At 56.5% G+C, this 21,854-nt stretch overlaps 5 protein-coding genes across 5 annotated transcripts; 2 read left to right on the top strand and 3 right to left on the bottom strand.

The window, feature by feature from the left end:
• Positions 1 to 168: 168 nt before the first annotated feature.
• On the top strand, positions 169 to 1,359 carry MYCTH_2304659 (uncharacterized protein). Its single transcript, XM_003663105.1, has 5 exons — positions 169 to 328; positions 392 to 606; positions 663 to 723; positions 817 to 1,074; positions 1,137 to 1,359. The coding sequence occupies exons 1-5, from the start codon at positions 323 to 325 to the stop codon at positions 1,272 to 1,274; spliced, it is 678 nt and encodes a 225-aa protein (XP_003663153.1). The 5' UTR covers positions 169 to 322; the 3' UTR covers positions 1,275 to 1,359.
• A 1,528-nt stretch (positions 1,360 to 2,887) lies between these two features.
• MYCTH_2304655 (uncharacterized protein) lies at positions 2,888 to 5,202 on the top strand. Its single transcript, XM_003663104.1, has 3 exons — positions 2,888 to 3,310; positions 3,422 to 4,402; positions 4,465 to 5,202. The coding sequence occupies exons 1-3, from the start codon at positions 3,041 to 3,043 to the stop codon at positions 4,969 to 4,971; spliced, it is 1,758 nt and encodes a 585-aa protein (XP_003663152.1). The 5' UTR covers positions 2,888 to 3,040; the 3' UTR covers positions 4,972 to 5,202.
• Positions 5,203 to 11,975: 6,773 nt separating this feature from the next.
• On the bottom strand, positions 11,976 to 13,635 carry MYCTH_2080045 (uncharacterized protein). Its single transcript, XM_003663103.1, has 2 exons — positions 13,401 to 13,635; positions 11,976 to 13,297 (listed from the first exon to the last, which is right to left on the bottom strand). The coding sequence occupies exons 1-2, from the start codon at positions 13,486 to 13,488 to the stop codon at positions 12,876 to 12,878; spliced, it is 510 nt and encodes a 169-aa protein (XP_003663151.1). The 5' UTR covers positions 13,489 to 13,635; the 3' UTR covers positions 11,976 to 12,875.
• Positions 13,636 to 14,576: 941 nt separating this feature from the next.
• Positions 14,577 to 15,501, bottom strand: MYCTH_2304647 (uncharacterized protein). Its single transcript, XM_003663102.1, has 3 exons — positions 15,387 to 15,501; positions 14,745 to 15,325; positions 14,577 to 14,673 (listed from the first exon to the last, which is right to left on the bottom strand). The coding sequence occupies exons 1-2, from the start codon at positions 15,433 to 15,435 to the stop codon at positions 15,198 to 15,200; spliced, it is 177 nt and encodes a 58-aa protein (XP_003663150.1). The 5' UTR covers positions 15,436 to 15,501; the 3' UTR covers positions 14,577 to 14,673; positions 14,745 to 15,197.
• Positions 15,502 to 16,613: 1,112 nt separating this feature from the next.
• MYCTH_2304645 (uncharacterized protein) lies at positions 16,614 to 20,545 on the bottom strand. The gene is made up of 2 exons (XM_003663101.1): positions 17,607 to 20,545; positions 16,614 to 17,539 (listed from the first exon to the last, which is right to left on the bottom strand). Exons 1-2 carry the CDS (start codon positions 19,737 to 19,739, stop codon positions 16,640 to 16,642), a joined length of 3,033 nt encoding a protein of 1,010 aa, XP_003663149.1. The 5' UTR covers positions 19,740 to 20,545; the 3' UTR covers positions 16,614 to 16,639.
• Positions 20,546 to 21,854: the final 1,309 nt, after the last annotated feature.

Genomic DNA, 21,854 nt, shown 5'->3' with positions numbered 1-21,854 from the left:
GCACTAAGCAGGGATGCGTTCCCGAAGACCCACATGTGATCTCATGCGCCGTTGCACGCTTGATGCATGAGAATGTACGGATCCGTAATCCGTACAGGATATGCATTTAAGAAGGAGCCTTATTCGTGCTTGGCACGCTGGCTTGTTGTAATCCGTACGGATTGTTGAGCCAACCGTTGGACGTGCTGCCTTGGTAACTGACGAAGCGGCGCTCTTGGCCAGGCAGACTATCGACTTTCTTCAGATCAACCTGCGCTTTTTGTAGCCCAAACTCCCGAAACCCTCCCTTTCTTTGAAACCAGCAAACCTGTTCGTTGTCATCATGAATGTCAGTTCCTCGTTCCATAACCAGCACGCTGCTGAAGTCCAAGCTGACCGCGCTATCACATAGATTCTGGAATGGGCCTTCGGCAAGCGCATTACGCCGGCAGAGCGTTTGCGCAGAAACCAGCGCTTACTCGACAAGGCGATCCGAGAGTTAGACCAGCAACGAGTGAAGCTTGAAAAACAGGAGAAGACGCTCATTTCTCAGATCCGTCAGAGTGCGCAAAAGGGTCAGATGGGTGCGTGCAAGGTCCAGGCCAAGGACCTGGTTCGCACTAGGAGGTACAGTCGCATTCTCGGGGATGATTGTTTGGCGGTATACTGACGTTGTTGATTAGGTACATCGAGAAGTTCTACGGGATGAGAAGCCAGTTGCAGAAGGTCTCCCTTCGCCTTCAGGTTAGTTTCCACTTTTCGCCGAACATCAACCCCCCTGGAGCCAACCATCACCGGGCTTCCATTTTTCGTTGCTGACGACAGCTTCGCATGTAGACATACCGCACAAATGAGCAGATGATGCAAGCAATGAAAGGGGCGACCATGGCCCTTGGCAGCATGAACCGCACCATGAACCTTCCGTCTCTGCAACGCATTGCCATGGAGTTTGAGCGCGAAAACGACATCATGGAACAGCGACAGGAGATGATGGACGACGCGATCGACGACGCGATGGACGTTGGCTTGGAGGAAGAAGGTGATGAGGTGGTTGAGCAGGTTTTGGAGGGGATTGGCGTAGACCTAAGCCAAGCGGTAAGCCTGCCCGCAGTCTTGAGCCTCGCTTCACGACTGGTCATTTACTTATCGGTATTTAGCTCGGTGAGACGCCATCAGGACTGCAAGCAAACACGGTGGCAGAGACCAAGATTGCCCAAGCAGTTGGCGGCGGCGGTGGCGGGACCGATCCTGGCGACGACGACCTTCAAGCACGGCTTGATAGCCTGAGACGATGAGTGCGGTAATGGGACCTTGAAACGATGCATGATACCGTAACGGCACTATAATATCTCATGGTAGGTTCCAAGCTGGCCTTGGGGCTACACTAGGCCGTCAAGCCAACTCAGGCATTACCGGCCAATCGTCGGACTCCTCCATAAGCCATGGATAAGCTGGGTCGTGTCAATGGCCCCTGACAGCTTGGTTCACCGCAACGTTGCCTCTTCACACCAGGGCATCGAAAGATCAACCACGATCATACTTGCTTTGAATGGCCTTGGGAGAGATGTGGGGAGTTTGGGCGCAATAGAGTCTGTTCTGTTTCAGTACGGTTTCTGGTATTGGCACAGTCTGCCTGCACCCTTTAGTAACTGAGGTACATGCGAGAAGAGCTCGGCCCGTTGCCGGCCTGGTTCGGACAACAGTTGTTTGACCGACAGCGGCCGGTGTTATTTTGACCTAGTATCTGACGAGAACGGTTCCGTACCCTAGATATCTTCACGTTGCTGGTTCTGAACACAGGAAGCGCCGCCAAGATTTGGAATGCCCAAGGCGTTTCCTACGGTAACCAGTCAGAAGCAAAGATTGCATTCTAGCACGTGCAACGCGAAACCGGGCAGAGGCTGTGAATTGTCTTCCAGTTGGCACCACAGAGAAATCCGATACTGAACCACTGTATTGTACATATGTACTGTACAAGGCTCGAGCAACAACCTAACGCCTGTCACGAGTTTATTCGCAATCTGTGCCATTCATTCTCCAACACTGATGTCATTGTCGTGGTTCCAGAACCGGGGCTTAACGACCCTGCCTTCAAAAAGGACCCTTTTGCCCCACCTCGCTCACAGCAGTGACAGGCAATAGAGATGCTGACGTTGTGCGGCAAGGCACCGGATACCCTGATTCCCTTGCGTAAGTTAGTGAGTTACTACCTAACCCGGGGGGTACTTACCCTACTACTCCGTAGTACACTGCACTCTTGTGTCGGGCCCTACTTGTAAGGTAGTTAGCCTACCCCACCCACCCGCTACCCGCCCGCCCTGGAATCAGCCAGCCCTTGGGGTCTCGTCAGCGCACCTGGGCACCGCCCACCCTTAGGAGGCCAGCCCAGTCTCGGCCACTGTCTGGCCTTCCTGCTTCCTGGTTTGGACCAACCTCGCAACAACTGCTGGCTCGACGGAGCCGATGTGGCAGCTCCCTTCGTGCATCTTTTTTAGGTATTCCGTTTATGGTCAATTTCGCTTTTCTCTACCAACCATCAACCGCGCCCATCTCGCAAATAATAAGCAAGCTTGTGCGTGCTATTACGCTGGGGTTCTGCAGCTCGTGCATTACATCATCCGCGCGCATCACAAGACCCCTCATCTAAACTTAGGCGCCCAATCTGCCGACCAACAACGCGAGGCAGAGCCTCCTGTCTCTCTGGAAGCCCGAGGACTCCAGAACAAACACACACCGGGCGAGAAGATAACCTGACGCGACCGCAACTCTACTTGCAACTTGCTCGGGGGAACAGCAGGCGGAGCGTGCCTCCTCTCTATTGTCGATCGCGTCCCGAGCCATCGTGTGCGGCTGAGCGTCTCGTTGAGCCAGGCCGCACTGCCCGAGAGATCGATTCCAACGCTCCGTTCCGACACCACACGGCCAACAATTTCTGCCGCCGCCGGCACAGTGCCCAGTTTTCTGCCCTCAGGTTCTCTATCTTGTACCACCTCCTTCACCTATCAACCTGGCAGGCGGCAAGCGGCGCAGTATCTCCTCTCACGGAGGTCTGCTGAATAGGATGTTCTGTTCCGGCTCCAACTCCGGAGGCTCAAAATCCGAAAAGACCGAGGCCGATTCTGTTTCCGATCCGACCTCCGGCGCCCGGAAGGAGAGAGCCTCCAGCAATCCGCCCTCCCCCGATCGAGGAGAGACCGGCGGCTCCGACCGCACCTCACCGTCACCGGTCAAGACATCAGACCAAGCCGCCAGCGGCGAGAAGCGGAGCGGCAGTGGCAGTGCTGCGAATGCGGGCAGCTCGGCGGAGCAGAAAAAGCGACGGAGCAGCGGGGTGAGCGGCAAGGCCAGCAGCCTGATAGCCCATGCCAAACACACCCTCTTTACCCAAGTCGGAAGTCGTGCCAACAGCGACCAGGCTGCTGACTCAAAGTCGTCTGACCAGACTCCTTTGCAGAAGCTCGGCAAGCAGGACCAGGCTCTTGCCGTGCCCCAAGGCCAGCACAACAATGCCGCGGGCGAGTCGCTCCCTGGTCCCCGATCCACCTTCCGAGTGGGCGTGTGGGAAGACAGAAACAAAAAGTGCAGGCGCACGATGGAGGACACCCATGCCTTCCTGTACAACTTCCTCCACACCCCAGCGCCGGCCGTCGGGACGGGCGCGGGCGGTCAGGCTCAGGCGCAGGCTCAGGCTGGTACCGCCGGGGTTGCGGGCGAAGGACAGGGCGGGGACAGCTCGGACCAGGATATGATCGAAACCGACAATGGATACTTCGCCATTTTTGACGGGCATGCAGGAACGTTTGCCGCAGATTGGTGCGGGAAGAAGCTCCACATAATATTGGAGGACATCATCAGGAAACACCCGAACGCTCCCATACCGGAGCTCCTCGACCAGACCTTCACGGCCGTCGATGCACAGCTGGGCCAGTTGCCCCTCAAGAACAGCGGCTGCACCGCCGCCATTGCAGTTCTTCGCTGGGAGGACCGGGTTCCGAGCAGCCTTTCCGCTACCGGATCCCAGTCGATCGCTCCTGCTCTGGCCAAAGCCGCGGAGGAGGCTGCCAAATCCGAGAATCCGTCGTCGCTGGCGGCCTCGGATGCTACCCACGCAAAGTTGAAGAGCAGCGCTGTCAGGCAGCGTGTGCTGTACACCGCTAACGTTGGAGATGCCCGGATCATTCTCTGCCGCCAGGGGAAAGCATTACGTCTGTCGTACGACCACAAGGGTAGCGACGAGAACGAGGGGAAGCGCATCACGAACGCCGGGGGGCTCATATTGAACAACCGCGTCAACGGTGTCCTTGCCGTCACCCGAGCCCTCGGCGACACGTACATCAAGGACCTCGTCACCGGGCATCCCTATACCACGGAAACGGTCATTCAGCCAGAATTGGACGAGTTTATCATCATAGCTTGCGACGGCGTAAGTTGGACCCCGTAACGGGTGTTATGGATGCCAGTGGATGTGCTGACCTGGGGTGATAGCTTTGGGATGTTTGCTCTGACCAAGACGCGGTCGACCTTGTGCGCGACATACAAGACCCGGTGGCCGCAGCCAAGCTCCTAGTCGACCATGCGCTTTCCCGCTTTAGTACCGACAACCTGTCTTGCATGATCATCCGCCTGGACAAGCAGGCCCTCCTCGAGAACCAGAACAACAAGGAGAAGGCGATCGGTGTCGAGGGCGATCCTAGCACCGCCTCGGGTAAAGTCAGCGAGGTCGAGAAGATCCTCAAAAACGCCCAAGCCAAGGTCGCCGAGGATGGCAGCCCCTCGGTCGGTGTCTCCGCGAGCAACAGTGGCAAAGGCCACGATCCCTCGACGGCCGAGGATGGAAACGCTGGGTTCGTCCCGACCGTGATTCAGGGCCCTGTGGAGGAGGAACCGGCCTCGATCGAAGAGTCGCCTGATGCTACAATTCCCGCTGGGGATAAGATGGATGTGGATTCATCGGCCGACACAAGTAAGGACACACCGGTGGGAACTACCTAGGAGAGGTTGAGTGTCCTCGCACGTGTAGGAAGGGTTTTCAAGGCGACCCGGTCGCGGACTTGAGTGTGTGTTGTCGGAAGTTAACGGCAATTCGCAGTTCGTCATATTTTATGTGATGTGGAATGGACAAAAACAACAGACATGATCGTCTTCGTGTGACGAGGGGCAGCTTCATGGAAGAGTTATTTGGCGAAGCAGGAGCACGTAAACGTTGGGATCAGCCCGCACCCCCACCTCCCTTTTTCGTTCCCCGTACTCTTGACTCGCTTTGTTGGTTTGTCGGCTAGGTGTAGATTCGTGGCACTCTCATGGTCATGTTCCGAACTATGCAGCAGAGAGAACTTACTGTTCTGTGTGGGAGGCTCTGGTCGTGGGCTCCTCAGTCCGTATCTAAGAATTTAAGCTACGAATTGGCCTCGATGGCCAAGCGGAAACACAGAGACACCGTGTTCATGTTTACACTCAGATGCTCCCCCTTGCGCTGATATGACAGAGTGTTTCTGTATGTACTACAAAACTGTTCTCTTCAGTCTGTTCTTTCTCTCGAGCCATGATAGGTTGAATATCGGGAAGGGGGATATGGAGAGTCGATCTGATCTGGAGCAGATCCGCCGCGGCAAGCTGAATAGAGTATGCACGGTTGTCCCATGGTGTCAAAGCGCCCGTGGCGATGTCGTTTCCCTCCACCCCTCAATCAATCGCCTACAGTGGTTTGGCACATAATCTGATTTCGGGGCAAGTGTCCGGCTCCGTTTTTGTTGGCTCCAGAAAATACTCGAAAAGGTGAATCGTTGGAAGCTAGCTATTCACCAGCGAACTCGAAATTACTTCGAACCCCGTTAGACTTTTCTCGCCGGCCTTAGAAAACAAAACATCTCGGTTCGTCTTCACCCCGATTATACTGGGCATCATCAACCCTCATTGTCGGGTGGGGCCCAGGCTGGAGGTGCCGGCCTCCCAGAAATCGGGCTCACAGATTTGAAGCCTGAAACGAAGCTTACAGGCATGGAGTCTCCGAATATGGTTAAGACCAGAGACAAGGGGAATTGGCATGCTCCACTGTGGGGGAGAGTTTCGGGATGAGGCAAGTGTAGCCCGTACAGTACATAACTATAGGACACGGGCACATGCTGCAGCACGGCGCGGGAAAGAATCACCTCTTCCCGCACCTTTGACACCATACAAATCCCAGAGTTAGTATCTAATTAGTGAATTGGTATCTTTGCAACGCGGATGAAGATTTGCAAAGCTTGGCAGGAAACGCATACACCAACGTTGGTCTTCTTTCTGCGCATGCAATTCTTCTAGAAAGCGCATGACGCGATGATCCCCTGACCCTGTTCCTGACTATGAGCCCCACTCAAGCAACAGCATTGGGTGCGTCTTGCACGCCTGGCACCTCGACCCCTGTGTTCCCGCTCGGTTCCTCCAAAATATCGCGCCGAGCACAGGAGCAGCACGACCGCCAATTCGCGGGTTGCATTTCACCTCCTTTCGAGGATCCCCTCATTCCCCCAACTTTTTCCCGCCAACCCCCTTTCCAACACCCGGTCTCTTGGTTTTGCGAGCCGGTGCATCAAGAGGATTGTGACGGCTCTGCTGCGCTGTAACTAACCTCGTCCTGGTGTACTCGACTCGAAGCCACCCCAGCCCACACTCTTTTTCCCTTTGCTGTTCTCTTGTTTGCTGGGGGGAGGGGGCTCATCGTTCACACACTATCTCGAGTCTTATCTTTCCTTTCCCTTTTTTTTTCTTGCTTTCCTTTTTCGACCAGTGCTACGTCTGAATTGCTGTGGCTCGTGTCTCGCTCGCATTCGAGATAGACAGAACGCAGTTCTGTCAAGCCCTGGAAGGTCGGCACTCGCTCGCTCTCGAAGGAGGAGAGTTCCCCAAATATTTCCCCGGCGGAACCTCCTGCGACCCGCCATCTGCTGCAACCATTCTGCGCATCCGTTCCATGTTCCTTGCGCGCCTCAGCCGCGCAGCTTTGACGCCTTTGGACGGTTCGACAATCGCTCCATGCAGGCTCGGCTGAGCAGCAAGTCCAGCGAGTTCCGATTGCCCCTGATTCGGTGCCGTTTTCAACCATCGTCCTCCGCCCTCACAAAACGCCCACTTTTGCACTGCGGTCGCCGGTAGCTCCCGAGACGAGACAGAACCGACGGCCAACCGAGGCGCGAGCTCGAGATGTCGCTGAATGGGTTGGACGATACACGAGTCACGGAGGCGTACGAGGCCGCGGTCGCCGAACCCGGAGGATGGTATGTCCTCATCCCTCCTTATCGCTACTTTATTTTTGGCCCCGTTGTGCAACGTACATCAGCACCCCGACCAGCGGGATGCTCTTCAGCTATGCGCCCATTGTCGTATCTGTGTAGCCAGTCTTTCACTGAGATACAAGGCGCTGACATGTGAGTCGAAATAGGCTCTTGTTGAAATATGCCAGTCGTGATGAGGTCGAGCTGCTGGGTCGGGGCAATGGCGGCATCGTCGAAATCCGCAACAATATTGCCCAGTACGAGGACAAGTCGCCGCTCTACGGTTTCCTGAGGTACAGGCGTCGCAGTGTCATCATCAAATACCTGCCCGTGGACTGCTCCAGGTTGATCCAAGGTAAGTTGTTTCCTCTCCCGTGCTTGAATCGACCGTCACCCCCCTCTCTCTTCTCTTCTTCTCCGCATTACGGAAGCTTATTCAAGCCCTCCATAGCGCGGGTGACTGTTCACTTCGAGGCCGTCTGCGACCGATTCTCCCCTCACGATACTACCTTTGAGATCTCAGAGGCGAAGGAGCTCAAGGACACCAAGCTCTCGGCAGCCTGCTCGCTTCATGCTGCGTCCGGGTCGACATCCTCCTCGACGAGCTCGCTGCGTCGAAGACGCTTGATGGAAATCGCAGAAGAGGAGGAGGAAGAGGAGAGAGAGAGAAAGCGCCAGTCCGTCGCCAAAGAAGAGGCACGCCCGAAGTCGTCCGCAGCGCACTCGGAAGCCCCTGTTAAGCTCGATGCAGACCTGGCCAATCTCCCGGATGCTTCCCGCTTCGCTAATGAACTCGAACCGCCAAATTTCACGGGTGCCCAGCGTCCATCCTCGCCCGCCATATCCGTAGACGAGTCTTCGCGGCGCATGTCATCGCAGTCGTCGCGGACTGACCTCTATCCGGCGACCTCTTACCCCTATTCCAAGCCACGAGTTAAGATTGGTCCAAGACCCTCGGCGGATCCTGCCGGTCGCCCGCGATCATCTGCTAGTGGCTCCGCTCCCCGTGTCTCGACGGTCCCGGCTGGCATCAAGTCCATGTCCAAAGGCACCAGGAAGGCTCGCTCTCAATCCCAGGGCCACGGCGAAGAAGCTCCCGAGTCTCCGAGTCAAGAACGAGCTGAATTCATTTCCCAGCCAGTCGAGGCCGTTGCTGGCGCGAAGCCCTCCGGAAGTGTTTCGGCCCAACCACAGGCCACCAGCGCAACCGAAGAAGCCCCGGCCGACACGAGTGCTGCGCACAAGCCCGACGCACCCGCCATTGCCCAACCCCCGGCAAAGCAGAACGTCATGACGCCCGAGAAAGCTCGGCTATTGAAAGCTATGAAGCTGAGAGAGCAAAAGAAGATGATGAGCCTGCAGACAACACCCGACGTTCCTAGTGCCGATGTCCCTTCGGCTCAGAGCACCCCGGGCCTTGCCAACGAGAAGCAGGATGTTGAGGCAGCCGCAGACGCTCCGCTACCTGAAGGACGCCCGGACAAAGCGGACGAGCAGCAGGAGGAAGTTCCTGAGACGCCCAAACCTGATTCCGCGATGGATATTGGGACGGATCACGCCTCTCTAGATACCACCTTGGACTCTCACCCCTCGTCTCCCACGGCCGCCTCGGAAATTGGAGGTTCCACGCAAGCTTCGTCCCTATCCGACTCAACGAACGAAACCGTTCTTGCTAAAGAGGAACGCGCGAACAACGAATCGGAAGCAAGTCAAGCCAAGGATGACGGGCAGCCGGAATCGGCTCAACGTGAAGCCCTGCCCTCGGAGGAGCGCGCCGATGGAACGGCCTCCGCGTTACCCGACAGACAGTCTCAAGCAACCATCACGGTGCCTAATGACGGGTTTCCTGCGGCTGCGGAGGAGAAAGTCGAAGTGCAAACCGTCTCCAGCACGGCAGCGAGTGACGACGCCGTCCCAAAGGGTTTGCCGGTCTCGGCATCATCCGAGTCGCCAGCCCAGTCTAGCACGCCCGAGGACAAGGCGGCCGACGGAACAGCGGCCGAGACAGTCGAGGAGCCAGCATCTCTTGCGAAATTGCCAGAGGCGAAGCTTAGCGATGCCGAACCTATCGGTGACGAAAGAACCCCCTTAACACAGCAGATCCGAATCCCGGTGTCCAAGTTCTCCACGCAGGAGACGAGGCCTCCCACGAGCTCTGCTAGCCAAGGTCTCCCCCTCATTGCCGCTAATACCTCGGATGTGGATTCGTGGCGCGTTAAGGAATCAGCCCCCCCTGTTCCGGAGAAGGACACTGTCACCGGGGCAACCAACGTCAGCGATGCGGTCGATGTCGACTCCAAGCTGCGGAAGCTTCCGGAACGTATCCGGACGAACCTCGATGTCCTGGACAGCAGCGACAAGCGGCGCTCCGTCATCAGCATCACAGATAACGACGGCTTTATGGATGAGTTGCAGTCGGCGACAGTTCAGCAGGCTACGCCAGTCACTGTGTCCAAGTCTCCCATTTCCCCGGTCTTTGGTGTGGACCAGACCAACAAGCCGGCTAGCGCCGCGGCGGACAATACCGCATCCGCCCCTAAGTTTTTGAGGACGGCCTCGAATCCCGTCCGCAATTCTTTCCTAGCCCCGAGCGAGTTGGCGTCTCCCCCTGCCCGATCAGCGTCGTCTGGCTCCGCTTATATGCAGAGGGTTTCCCAACAGCAGCAGCAGCAGCAACCGTCGTCAGAGCTCAGACCCAAGAGCGCCAAGTTGGGTTCAAGTATCTCGCAGCGAATCAAAGCGCTGGAGAAACTGTCTGGCGGCGGCCCCGGCGGGGAGCAGGTGAACACACCAAAAGAGCGCCCTGCGACAACCTTCTTTGCCGTGCGCAAAGCTAATGTTCGGGAGGGCTCACGGCCATCTTCCGTGGCCGAGCGGACCAGTTCGCTTTCGAGGGGCGCATCACCCTCTCCTCCAGCATCGAGGGACTCGTCATCTCCCGAGGCCACCCGGAACATGGGACGCGGCCGGTCCGGATCGCTGGTGAACCGGTTGTCCATGTTTGAGGGAGGAATGCCTCCCAGGGGGCGCCCCGAATCCGTCCAGGTCACAGCTCGCATCGTTCGGGATCCTAACCAACCATACCCTAGGGGCCCCGAGCCCAGGGCAAGCCAAGCAGATTATCCGCCGCTAGACTTGAGGCAGTCACAGCTGACGGTGGACGTTCAGAACCGCGTCAACTCGCAGAGCCCCGTGCGTCCGGCTAGTGTTGTTTCGGCGCGGGAGCTCGCGGATCAGGCCAAGCAGACGTTGCTGGAGCGACGACTATCCAAGCAGTCGCGAGAGGGAGACAGAGACACCACAACGACGGAAACATCTGACGGCCCTCGTCCCCGACGACGGTCGTCGCTCTCGTTCGTTAAAGACTTCATCAAGGACCGGACTGAGTCTATTATTGGTGTCAAGTCGCCGTCTACGGATAACCTCGGCAACGCGCTCTCTCCCGCTGCTGCCGCCAGCCAGGCTTCTGCAGGCTCGCGCCCCTCATCCCATGCTCCATCGGTGCAACAGTCCACTTCGCTAGGCCGACGTCTTAGCATTAGCAGCCGGCGCTCATCGCTCGACCAGAGCGGCTCCGGCCCTTCTGTCAGCATGACATCCCCTGGCGCCGAGTCGGAAGCTGAAGCCAAGAGCGGCAGTGGGATGGAAGAGAAGAAGTCCCCCTCGAGCAGCTCCGGCCCGGCTAGCCCGAACAAGACCAGTCGCGCTTCCCGGTTTATGCGGCGGCTTTCCAATACGCTCGTGACCGGAAGGAAGAATGGCGCCCCGTCCATCTCACCCACGGTGACCGAGGAGAACGCCGCTGAGGTCGAGGCCGCGTCCAAGGGTAGTACAGGCGCTACTGGCGCTGCGGCCCAGCCGAGCATTATTGCCTTCATGGGTGATGTCAACGTCCAGTTCCCGGACAATCTCTTGTGGAAACGTAGAAGCCTCTGCCTCGATAGTCAAGGCTTCCTGATTTTGAGCGCGGGACAGGGCACGGCCATGATACCTCCTGTTTCCGGCAAGGACAGACACGGCGCCATGGTCAAGCGATACCACATGAGCGACTTCAAGCCCCCTTTTGCGCCCGACGTGGAACTGCAGGAGCTGCCCAACAGCGTCGTTCTCGACCTGGTTGATGGCAGCGGACTGCAGATTGCTTGTGAGGACCGGGCGGGCCAGATGAACGTCCTGCGCAGTAGGTTTTGCCATGCTTTTTCTGACAGTGTTAGTGATCATCAGGTGAGAGGCTAACGCGCTACGCAGTTCTTGAGGAAGCACACCGCAACTTCGCCAACTATTGATCTGAATCAAGCCTTGTACAACTCCCCAAGTCCAAACATTGGACTTGTCACTTTTGGGCAGGCAATGACTTTGCCCCGCGGTCTGGCAACCAACCTTTTCTTTATTTTTATTCCCTTCCTGGGTCGAAGACTCTTGGCTTAACACTACCTGCCTTCATTATCTACGAACTTTACTCCTTTACTACGAAGTTTCCAACCCTCGTTTCCGACACGAAACACTTCTCTTTGGTTCTCGCTGAGGGATCCGACACACTTGTCTCATTTTCATCTTAGATCTTCTTTGTGCCTTCCATGATACCACCACTCCTGTAACGGCTTTTCAGCATTCCCTTGATTTCTTTCTGTTAAACCTTTTCAGACTTGAGGATGGGTTCTCGAGGAGAGGGGAGGGATAGTGCCCCGGTTTTTATCGGTGTAAAAAACAAAAACAAGAAGAGAAGAGCATTTGGGGGGGGGGGGGGGTTGTGACATCCGAGCTGAGGATGACTAGTTGAGCTTGGTCATACCTGAGCTAGGTGTTAATACTGTTGGCTGCATCACATTTGCTGTATATACATATATACGTATATGTATACATAACAACATGTGATGCCGCTGGGCAGGGCTTCCTATTTTCCAGCTGATTTGAAATCGGTTGTGTAGGCAACGGCATTCGCGAACACATCAGATGCAAACGCGGCTGAATCGAGGACGCATGCAACCAAGGCCAGTTTTGTTTTTGGGAGATGAGAGCCATCCCATAATATACATTCTTCCCTTCATGCCCCGCCACATGAGAACCACCCAGTCTCCCCAGTTTATAACTGTAAGAAATCTAGAACCAATACAGACGTATTAAGACATTGAGAAAGTGCCCCGAAGTAGCCACCATGGACAAAAGGCTGATAATATACACAGTCTCGTCAGAGGACAACGGGACTAGTGAGGTCGGCGTCGAGAGGGGGCCCTCACAGCAAGAAGCTGGAGGCATGGGAGGCGGGGGAGGGCTAGAGAGCCCTGCAGTAGCACCTCCATTCCCCCCTTGGTTTCGGGCACCATCTCCTCTTCTCTGTACCTTCCTATCTTCATAGACAAAGACCGAGCGACCGCTCAGGTTGCTCGGCGCCTAGGAAAGGGGAGAAAGAAGCGGGGAGAGCTAAATGCCCGTATCAGCGTGTGCGGTACGCCGCGACATCTTCCCCCCCCCCCTCCAACCTGTCCCCGTCCGCTTATTTTTTTTTTTGTTGCCTCACCGGCCCATCATCCATCTATCATCATCATCATCCTCCTCCTCCTCCTCTTCCACTACCTCCTCCTACCACCACCATATCTATCATCGTCATGACCGCCGCCGGCATCATTTATTATGACCGTTGTCAGATTAGAGAGCGGCCTTGGCCTCGGCGCGACCGCCCTTGGTGCCGCCGAGGGCGGCGCCGATCTCCTCGGCCGTCATGCCGCCGGCGGCGGCGGCGGCGGCGGCGCTGCCGGTGCTGACGGGGGCGGTCAGGACCTCGCCGCCGAGCTCGCGCATGCGCTGCTCCTGCTCCATGGCGGCGAAGTTCTGGTCCTCGCCGTAGGCGAGGGCGAAGGGCACGCCGACCAGCAGGGCGCTGACCGAGACGGTCCAGGCGGCGCGGCCGGCAAAGGACAGGGCCGCGCGCACGGCCGACGCGGTCACCTCGTACTTGTGGTGGATCCAGCCGCGCGTGGTGGCCGGCACCATGTCGCGGAGGGCGGCCAGGCGCTCCGCGAGGGTCTCTTCGGACGGGTCGTAGTTGGATTCGGTGGAGATCTCGGAGTCTGTTGGTTGGTTTTGTAGTTAGCCATGTGTCGTCTTCTTTGGCATCGGTTTTGCCTGGGAGAAAAAAAAGGAAGGGAGGAGGAGATGGCCAGGGCAACTCACCGGTGTCGGTATAGTCATCATCGTCCTCCTCCGGGCCGACCTGCGGCTGCTGGAAGTGCTCGTCCTCAACCTCGACAAGTTGGACCATTTTGGCGGTTTAGGTGTGTGTGTGTGTGTGTGTGCGCTTGGAAGAGGATAAAATTGAGTTCGGTAGGTGTATGGACGTCCTCGCTGCGGACAAGCGAAGGCGCGGCTTTGCCTCGTGTATGGTGTGATGAGATTTGGTTCGTTGTCGAGTTCGAGGATGATGGATTGAGATTTCAGGATTCGCGTGAACCGCCAGGTCCCCGGTCAAATCGTCTTTTTTTCGCGGGTAGCAGGCATGACGGCTTTGCTAGAGCCGCTAAACCAAAAGCGGTTGGCAGCAGATGGTGGGTGTGGAGATGCCAGAGCCACCGGTTGCTTGCCAGTCTCTCACCCCGCAATCAAGGACACGACATCTACCGCATACTTACTGTAATTACCTTGCAAATCCGGTCTCAGTGGTGTATTATATCCGTACTCTTGTAGCATGCAGAGTATAATTAGTTGTCGACAAAGAAGTTAATCCAAATAAAAACTACAAACAACGGAGCAACGAGAAGCGATCACGAATAAACTCCTAATTGATGGAGAATGATGGAAGGAGTATTGGGCTTAGCCATTGATTACGGATTATCCGTAATTACATACCTGGTCATCGAGATATTTGAGCAAGCAAATAACGATCACGCAGGAACTAGATGTACGGAATACATTACATTCCATAGTGCTAGCCTACCTAAGGTCTGTGGCATTGGATGTAGCTGGCGTCGACAACTTGTACGGAGGTCGTTAAGGCAAGAAAAGTTTGAGGTCGAACCCTCGCTGTTCGCACATTCATGCTGCTCCTCCAAGTCCCATTCTAATAGGCGAAAGGCCGTTTTCAGACCAAGGGAAAGAGAAGACCATAAAATAAAATAAAAAAAAAGACAACAATCAAAGGAAGCAATCGGCATGATGCGCTGCGGCGACGGCGGGAAGACGGAACGGTGGACACCTTGTTTGGATCATAGCTAAGGGAATTAATTCTTCTTGGGGCCGCCTGGGCCATCGCCCGGCTCAGCCGGGCAACAATCACTGGGACAAGATAGAACTCACACCATTCGACCACCACCACCTCTTCTTGTTCTTCTTCTCTTCAGGAAGTTGCTCCGTTTGCCCCTCTGCTCGCAGAAGGAAGGGCGGTGTTTCTGGGCTGAACACCCGGAGGGAGAGGCACGCGCCCTTGCGGGTTGTGACTTTTCGAACTTGGCTGAGAGACATGGAACCCCTTTCAACATGGCTGCACCCTTAATGGTGGTCCTAGGGAGGTGAGTGACTTACCCTTGGTGCAAGCGGCGAACCACAGTTACAAGACGTCTTGTCGCAGTCCGGACACTTGGAGCGGCTGCCCCCCGTCTTGTTCTGGCCACAAGACGACATGATTTAAACGTAACTTGCAACCTTGACGGAAGGGAAAACGAGGCTATTCTGGACGAGAAGGAAAATGAGAAGCGAGCGGAAAGAGGGACAGAAAACAGAGACGGAGAGCTTGGAGAATGTTTGCCAGTTGTTCAAGTACGATTTGAGAGCAAGGCGTCCAGTCAAGCAGAATTTATATCGAAAGATTGTCTTCTTAATAAGAACATCTCCTATTCCTACGTTGTTGGTAGAACAACAAGATTCCGACGGTGGCTGAGATATTCGCCCTGTTAGCTCCAGAAAACCGGAACTCGCGACCACTCCGGCCCTGGCTGAAACGGCAAGGAACATGAGAGGCCAGATCCTATTCTCTAATTACGCCTTCATTCCAAGGGGGGCTATCATCGATAGGATCAAGAAAACGAAGAACCGGAGAACCGGATACTGCTTGAGGGTGGCGCTGGCGCGGTTGATAAACCTGGAGCCATCGTTGTTGGCCGGATCTGTGACCTGATTAGCTTGCTTACCCTTAGTAAAGCCATTGGCGTTAGTTGGGATAACTACGCGTTGGTTGGGCCCCAGAGCATCCCTCGGCCTTGATGGATCTTCGCATTGTCCGCGCCTCCCTCACATCACTTGATGCGGTGCACTTCCCCCCTTCCCCCTCCCGAGGGGCTAGCGGAGGCAGGGGGAATAGTTACAGCTTAGTCAGACTTGTTGCTTAGTCAGAAAACGCGCACTTCGCCAGCTTCGAATTTTCGTTATTGTATCGATGGGTTCACGCGAGGGAGGTTACGAGGGTTAGGGATATGTATGGTAGAGGTCACATGACATAGTCCGGGAGGGATGTCGTCAGGTGTCCGCAACGGACTTGAAATTACGACGGAAGTTTTGATCAGGTAGCCTGGCCAGATCTTGACGAGTATAGCGATCCAAGATGCCGAGACACATCTGTTTAAGGCATCCATGGGTCACTGACACTGTTGCGGGATCTGGCTGCCAGGGAGTCATATCTGACTGACCCACTGGCAGAAGGTACGGATTACAGACCGGGGTCGTGACATGTATTTAGACAGCACCTTCCAATGCCTCCGGCATTTGGAGAAAATCCGCACATTCATCATCACCACTTCTGTTCTGAGGCTCATACAAGAGTTCTGGGAGTGCCTGCCACAGCGCTCACACCGCTGTGGTTAGTCAGGTTTGCAGCACATCTGACCCTACCGTAGCAGACACGTCGTACCGTCCCTTTCTCACTTGGTAACCCTCTATGAGGGCGAGGCAAAGTAATTTTTTCAGTTATCTAATACCCGGTCACGATCCTCCGTCGGCGGGAATGCGTGATATGGGTGTGCGCTTGACATCGTCGGGGGTTCGGAGCCTACAGAGCCGGAGTGCCGCTGGCATAATAGGGTGAAGAAAATACTTCGCGAGGGAATATATGCTGCTTTTCCTGTTGTACTGTACTTAGATCATATCTCCCGACGACCTTTCGCTGCTCTCCGTTCTCAGGTCCTGCTTCTCGTGATGAGTTCCACAGGAGGCGTCAAATGAGCTAAATACCTAATAATCTATGGACGTCATGTTTTTATTTAACCCTCCGTCTACCCAGCAACCGCTATTACTCGCTACAACAAAACAGAGGCCAGGTCCAGAGGTCCAGCTGAGCGCAAACACCAGGCCATGCTCCATGATCCTACACAACTACTACATCAAGAAACCCAAAACTCCAGACATGCTATACCGTCATCTTCATGCATGTTAAGCCGTGTCATGCGGTGCACAAGCGTTCAGGACCCGCGGGCCAAGAACACTTCTCATTCTCGCCTCGCCCTCTCCAGGGCATCTGCAAACCGAATCGACCTTTTAGATGGTGGCACTCGCGGCGTGTCATCATCGTCGCTGTCCTCCCCGTTGTCCGCGTGCGGCGCCATCCCCAGCGCTGCCTCTCTACGGCGTCGTTCCGCGGCCGTCTCGACATCATCCTCGTCATGCTCCCTGCGTGTCTTGTTGATGCTGCGGCCGCGGCGATCGGCAACGTCGTCCTCGTCATCACTGCCGTCTTCAGCATCGACGCCCTTCAGCGCTGCCAATCGCCTCCTGCGCTCTACCTCGGTTTCGGCTGCCCCATTGTCTGACGTGTCGGATGGCGATTCCTGTTTCCCCCGAGAAGACGACCTCGACTCGCGCTGCCTACGTTCATCCTCTCCTGGCGGCTGTTGGGTAGATTTGGTGGCACCGGCGGGTGCGTAGTCCTTCCGGCTGGCGCTTGACTGCTGGGCTGGGGAGACCGTGATTTGCGGGGTCGGTCGCGCCGGCGCGTCCTGTTTGGCGAGTGTCTTGAGTCCCCGCGACGCGTCCGACTTGTCCACAACCTCGCGCCTGGTGGATCTGTCCAGCTTCTGCATCTGCTCAATGAAGTCCTCCTTGGTCATGCGCCGGCCGATGCCGCCAATGGTGAACCGGATGTGCCTGTCGTCATCCTCTTCCTGCCCCGCAACCACGCTCTTTTTGCGTTGTTTCTGCGTCGCAGAGGGCTCTCCCCCCGTGGAGGACTCGCCTGCCCCTGCCGCGCCTTCGCTGGGCTTTTCTATGGCCTTCGCGAAGACGCCCATGCCCATGTGTTTCAGGCCTTGACTCACTAGGTCGGCCTGCGGCTTCTGCGTGGGGAGGTCGTACTTTTTGATGACTTCACCATCTTCATTTTCCACAATAATCTACTCGGGACGTTAGCCGTTAACTGACCAGGAAACGCAGCGGAAAAGACGGGTCGGGGGACCATACCGTGTTACCGAATTGGAACGCCCGGGCCGGTTCGCTCTTAGTAACCGTCTTGCCCTTGCCTTTCCTCTTCGCAAGCTCAGCCTCGCGCCAGGCTACGATTCTCTTCTTCAAACCCTCATAAGTCCAGCCCGAGGTCTCTGTTTCCGCCTTGAGCTCGGTTGCCAAGCTCTTGGCTCGATCAGCGGTGTTTTCCTCGCCGTGCATGGGTTCGACCGCGAGCATATCGCCAGCACGGTTCTCAACCACAATGTTGCCACCCTCTTCGTAGACCTCAACGGCATCTCTGCGTTCTTCCGAGCTCGCAGGGCGGTCCTCGCCGGCTGGCTTCTCGGAAGCCTCGGCCAGAGATAATCGATCGGAATCCTTCTCTTCTAGAACGACGGGGGACTCCACATCGGTCGGTAACTGGGGGACATCATCCGCCCGGGACTGGTCGGTGCTACCGCGCGGGGGACCGGGTGAGGGCTCCTCGCCTTGGCCGCGACGTTGGGGGTAGATGGCCGACTGGCTAATGGGACCGCCGGGTCCGATGCCGTCGTCCCACTTCTTCTTCCGCCGGCGTGGTGCCAGCGAGGAAGACCTGCTCCCGTGTCTGCTGGTGTCGTCTTCCTTGACGCGACGCAAGAAGTTCCCGGGGAAGCCGACAGGCGGCAGCGTCCCAGGTGGGAACTCGGGCAGCTTGAGTTCTTCGGCATCAGTATCCGACATGGTGCGCGCCTGCGACCGCGACTGTGAAGATATGCGAGGCAGTCGGTTCATCCAGTGCGGGCCGTCTTCGTTGGCTTGCGTGTACGACATGGTGATGGTGAGGGTGTTGATGCGCTTCCCCAGCGTGAACACGGCGATCGACGAGCCGTGGACGATAATGGAGGAGACGACGATGAACGCAACAATGGGCCAGACAAGCGAGAGCAGCGTATAGTTTTCGGTTCCGGGTTTCGGCAGCTCCGAGAGAGGGACCGGGTCCTCGGACTCGAGTTCGCCCCGGGCCAGCATGGCAACGAAGATGGCGCCGACGCCGATGGGACCGAAGTGGCCGGCGAAGAGGGCCTCGCGCCAGGTCTTTATATCGGGAATGACCGGCTTCAGAGCCATCATGATGGGAATGCGGCGAAAGAGGATGACGAATATGGCCAGGACGGACAGGCGCCAGGCTTGCAGGCCCATGGCAGCGTCGTTGAAGGACTTCCACGGGATGATGGTGCCAAAGTAGACGAAGTAGGCCAGGTTGAGCAGCAGGTCGATGACGTTGGAGACGTGGGACTCCTCCGTCTTCTGGGTGAACCAGCCGTCATTTGAGAAGCCGACACCGGCGGCGAATCCGACGAGGAGGTCGTCCACGCCGAGAATGCTCCCTGAACCGGCACAGAACAGGGCGAGCACAAAGTAGAAGACCAAGAAGCTCTCCCTGTCAATCAGATCGTGCTCCTCGGCGTACTTGATGCCGTGGCGGGCGAGGTAGCCGATGATGAAGCCGTAGACGGCACCGAAGACGCACTCGTAGAGGATGGTGTAGACGATCCAGTGGAACGAGACGTCCCTGGCGCTCTGCTTGTCGTGGATGAGATACAGGGAGAGGTAGATGAAAGGGAAGGCCATGCCGTCGTTGCAACCCGACTCGGCCGAGAGCAGGTCACGGAGATGCTTGGGAACCCTCTTGGCAAACTTGCCCTTGCCGACGACGGACGAGGCGAGGACGGGGTCCGTGGCGGTGACGCATGCGGCCACGACGAGACTCTCGAGGAAGTTCAGGGGCTCGACCATCCACCAGACAAACAGACTAGTGATCAGCCAACCAAAGGTCATGACGGGCACCAGCAGGAAGGTGACGGATTTCCAGTGCTTCTCCATATAGTACTTGGGCAGTTCGACGCCTACGGCGAAGCACTGCACGACCAGGACGAGGCGGGAGAACTCGATGGTGACAATGTCGACGCTGCCCCATGATTCCGGGTTGATGAGGTTGGCGGCATAGGGCCCGAAGATGACACCGCAGAGCGTGGCCACGGTGGCCTCGCCAATGTACATGCGCTCCTTGATGACGCTCGAGCATAGCATGAACAGGGAGGTGAAGCCCCCGAGGATGATGTAGACCAAGTGCGGCTTGGTGATGGAGAGATGGTCCCAGGCCATGGTCTAGCACGCGGGGCCCCGGCCGCCGGGAGGGCCAGCCAGTTGGATGTGTAGCTAAGGCCTGTGTAAGGGCCAGATACTCTGCTGGTGTGTATTGGAATAAAGGTTGGTAACGGAGCTAGCTACCTAGGTAGGCAGATAGGTAGGTGACTTCGGCGTCTTGTCCGAGAACAAACGCGCGGTGTGGGTAAGAAGAACCTGGAAACGGGTCTCGCGCTCTCGGGGGTTTGATTGGCGGTCCAATCTGGGCCCGGAGAGCTCAGGAACAGGGCCCAGAACAAGACGTCACCGCACCTGGGTTGGGTAGGTAATCCAGGTGTGCCTGCCGCCGTGTCCGCTCTAGGACCAAATATTCGGCTAAGGGATGGACTGTGATTGACACGTTTAGGAGGGATCACCGAGCAAGAAACTGGCACTTGCAAGCGTTCCCTCGCAAGACGATCTGACTCAGGCCCGGCCTGGTCCTTCCTGCAAGCGGAAAGGGCAGGATTAGGTCTCCTCGTTTTTTTTTTTTCAGGCGCGATCGAAAGGCCAGTTCCCCCAACGGAAGGGCCCGGAATTAGAAATATTGTTTTCTGTTCAAAATGACAAACAAGAACCGCGCGTATATACGAGGTGTATCGATAGGTTGTGCAGTGATTGAGGATGCCTCACCCGGCGACAGAGCAACGGAGGAGGAAGAGAGCTTGCACCCCTAGCGGCGCCCGACGTTGTGGGAACAAGCATCTAGATTAGGCCATCATTGGGGGAGGAAGCGCGCCCGTCGCAGTTTATATGGAAATTCTCCTATCGGAAGCTACGATGTTCGGCTCTTGCCCCGGCCGCGCAGAACATGCTGACCTTGCAGGAATCTCTCAACATCCTTGCACCGGGGTGGCGCTGGGCTTTCTCGTGGGGCATCACGGGGCACGCGAAGTGGACCAGAGCCCCGGTAGGCGGCAACTGCAGAGCCGACGGCGGTCCTGCGCCTCACTCGACCAACCGTGCGATCTTGAGCCGATAACCCAACATTTGTTGTCTTTTACAAGGTTTGCCAATAGTTTGCTGTACTGTACACGACATTAGGTACCCGATTGGCTTGATAACCGGCTTGACTTTCCCTTCCTTTTCTCTAGAGCACCTCCGGAAGACGCACTTCACGGCGGGCAACTTCGACGCCGCTTTCCCACACCGTAGTGCGACCTGGCACGAAACCCGAGAACGGCGTGAGACGGCAGCTGGGGGTGGATGTTGGCCCTCTTTTTCACCCTTTTTTTTTTTTTTTCACTTCGTCATTGCCAAGCTGTGCCCAGCCTTGCCCAGAACTTGCCCAGCGCTCCTTCGACGATGGCCGACAAATTGCCTGCCAGCAGTCGAAGCTTGGTTTTCTCGACTTCAGAGGCAATCTGAACTTGACTTTCTTGACTTTCTCGCCACTTTCGATCGGCGTAGACCTTGATCCATGCCAAGCTATCCCGAGAAACGATAAGTGGCTGGGTTTGGAAGTGCCTATCCCGCCCGAGGCGTGATTCGTGGTATGGACGGCTGAGGTCCCTGGCGGAAACGGGCCCGCTGCTGCCACCCGCACGGAAGTTCGCTTGTTGAGCCTATCCCCGAAGGCAGCAATGCTATCCCTGCCTCCGGCCACCCAGCCACGCCCCGGAAGAATCGGCACGGACCATACTGCGGCACCGGGCTTGGATTGCTGAACGGCAATCCTCCTCTCACCAACACTAGCCGATACGTGTATTCTGCACTAATAGCAAGTTCTGTAGTTCTACATGATGTTGGGATGCGTGATCCAATCAGTTGCGGGTTGAAACTTCTGCTTTGGCCAGATCTTCGGCGCAGAGAAGATCCCCTACGGAGGCAGGAGCCCTGGCTTTCCAATTCTGCATAAGCCAGTCCCGTCAAGACAGGAGTGTGGACCTCTCAAAAGCTACCCTCAAGTTCTTGGCTTGCCACGTGGGGTGACACAAACCAGTTGAGATCTGCTTGTCGTTGGCTGAATGTTTAGGCGTCGGTATCCGTGATTGAAAGAGATACAGTGGGGTCAGAAAAGTGTTTGCCCACCTACTTTTTCCACCCTCCAACTTCAAAGACATACAGCACACGCAAAACAGGGCCAAACTGCCA

This window comes from Thermothelomyces thermophilus, chromosome 3, assembly GCF_000226095.1.
Source record: "Thermothelomyces thermophilus ATCC 42464 chromosome 3, complete sequence".
In the NCBI taxonomy this organism is placed as follows: Eukaryota; Fungi; Ascomycota; class Sordariomycetes; order Sordariales; family Chaetomiaceae; genus Thermothelomyces; species Thermothelomyces thermophilus.
Note: the sequence above shows the minus strand (reverse complement) of the source record. Positions and strands in the feature narration are given on the sequence as shown.

Coding starts and splice junctions, on each gene's coding strand:
- MYCTH_2304659 (XM_003663105.1), top strand. Junction 607..662: donor GACCTGGTTCGCACTAGGAG/GTACAGTCGCAT, acceptor GTTGTTGATTAG/GTACATCGAGAAGTTCTACG. Junction 1,075..1,136: donor GCGTAGACCTAAGCCAAGCG/GTAAGCCTGCCC, acceptor ATCGGTATTTAG/CTCGGTGAGACGCCATCAGG.
- MYCTH_2304655 (XM_003663104.1), top strand. CDS start 3,041: ATGTTCTGTTCCGGCTCCAACTCCGGAGGCTCAAAATCCGAAAAGACC. Junction 3,311..3,421: donor AAAAGCGACGGAGCAGCGGG/GTGAGCGGCAAG, acceptor TCGTCTGACCAG/ACTCCTTTGCAGAAGCTCGG. Junction 4,403..4,464: donor TCATCATAGCTTGCGACGGC/GTAAGTTGGACC, acceptor CTGGGGTGATAG/CTTTGGGATGTTTGCTCTGA.
- MYCTH_2080045 (XM_003663103.1), bottom strand. CDS start 13,488: ATGGTCCAACTTGTCGAGGTTGAGGACGAGCACTTCCAGCAGCCGCAG. Junction 13,298..13,400: donor TGATGACTATACCGACACCG/GTGAGTTGCCCT, acceptor ACCAACCAACAG/ACTCCGAGATCTCCACCGAA.
- MYCTH_2304647 (XM_003663102.1), bottom strand. CDS start 15,435: ATGCGAAGATCCATCAAGGCCGAGGGATGCTCTGGGGCCCAACCAACG. Junction 15,326..15,386: donor CTCTGGGGCCCAACCAACGC/GTAGTTATCCCA, acceptor ATCAGGTCACAG/ATCCGGCCAACAACGATGGC.
- MYCTH_2304645 (XM_003663101.1), bottom strand. CDS start 19,739: ATGGCCTGGGACCATCTCTCCATCACCAAGCCGCACTTGGTCTACATC. Junction 17,540..17,606: donor CGTTCCAATTCGGTAACACG/GTATGGTCCCCC, acceptor CGTCCCGAGTAG/ATTATTGTGGAAAATGAAGA.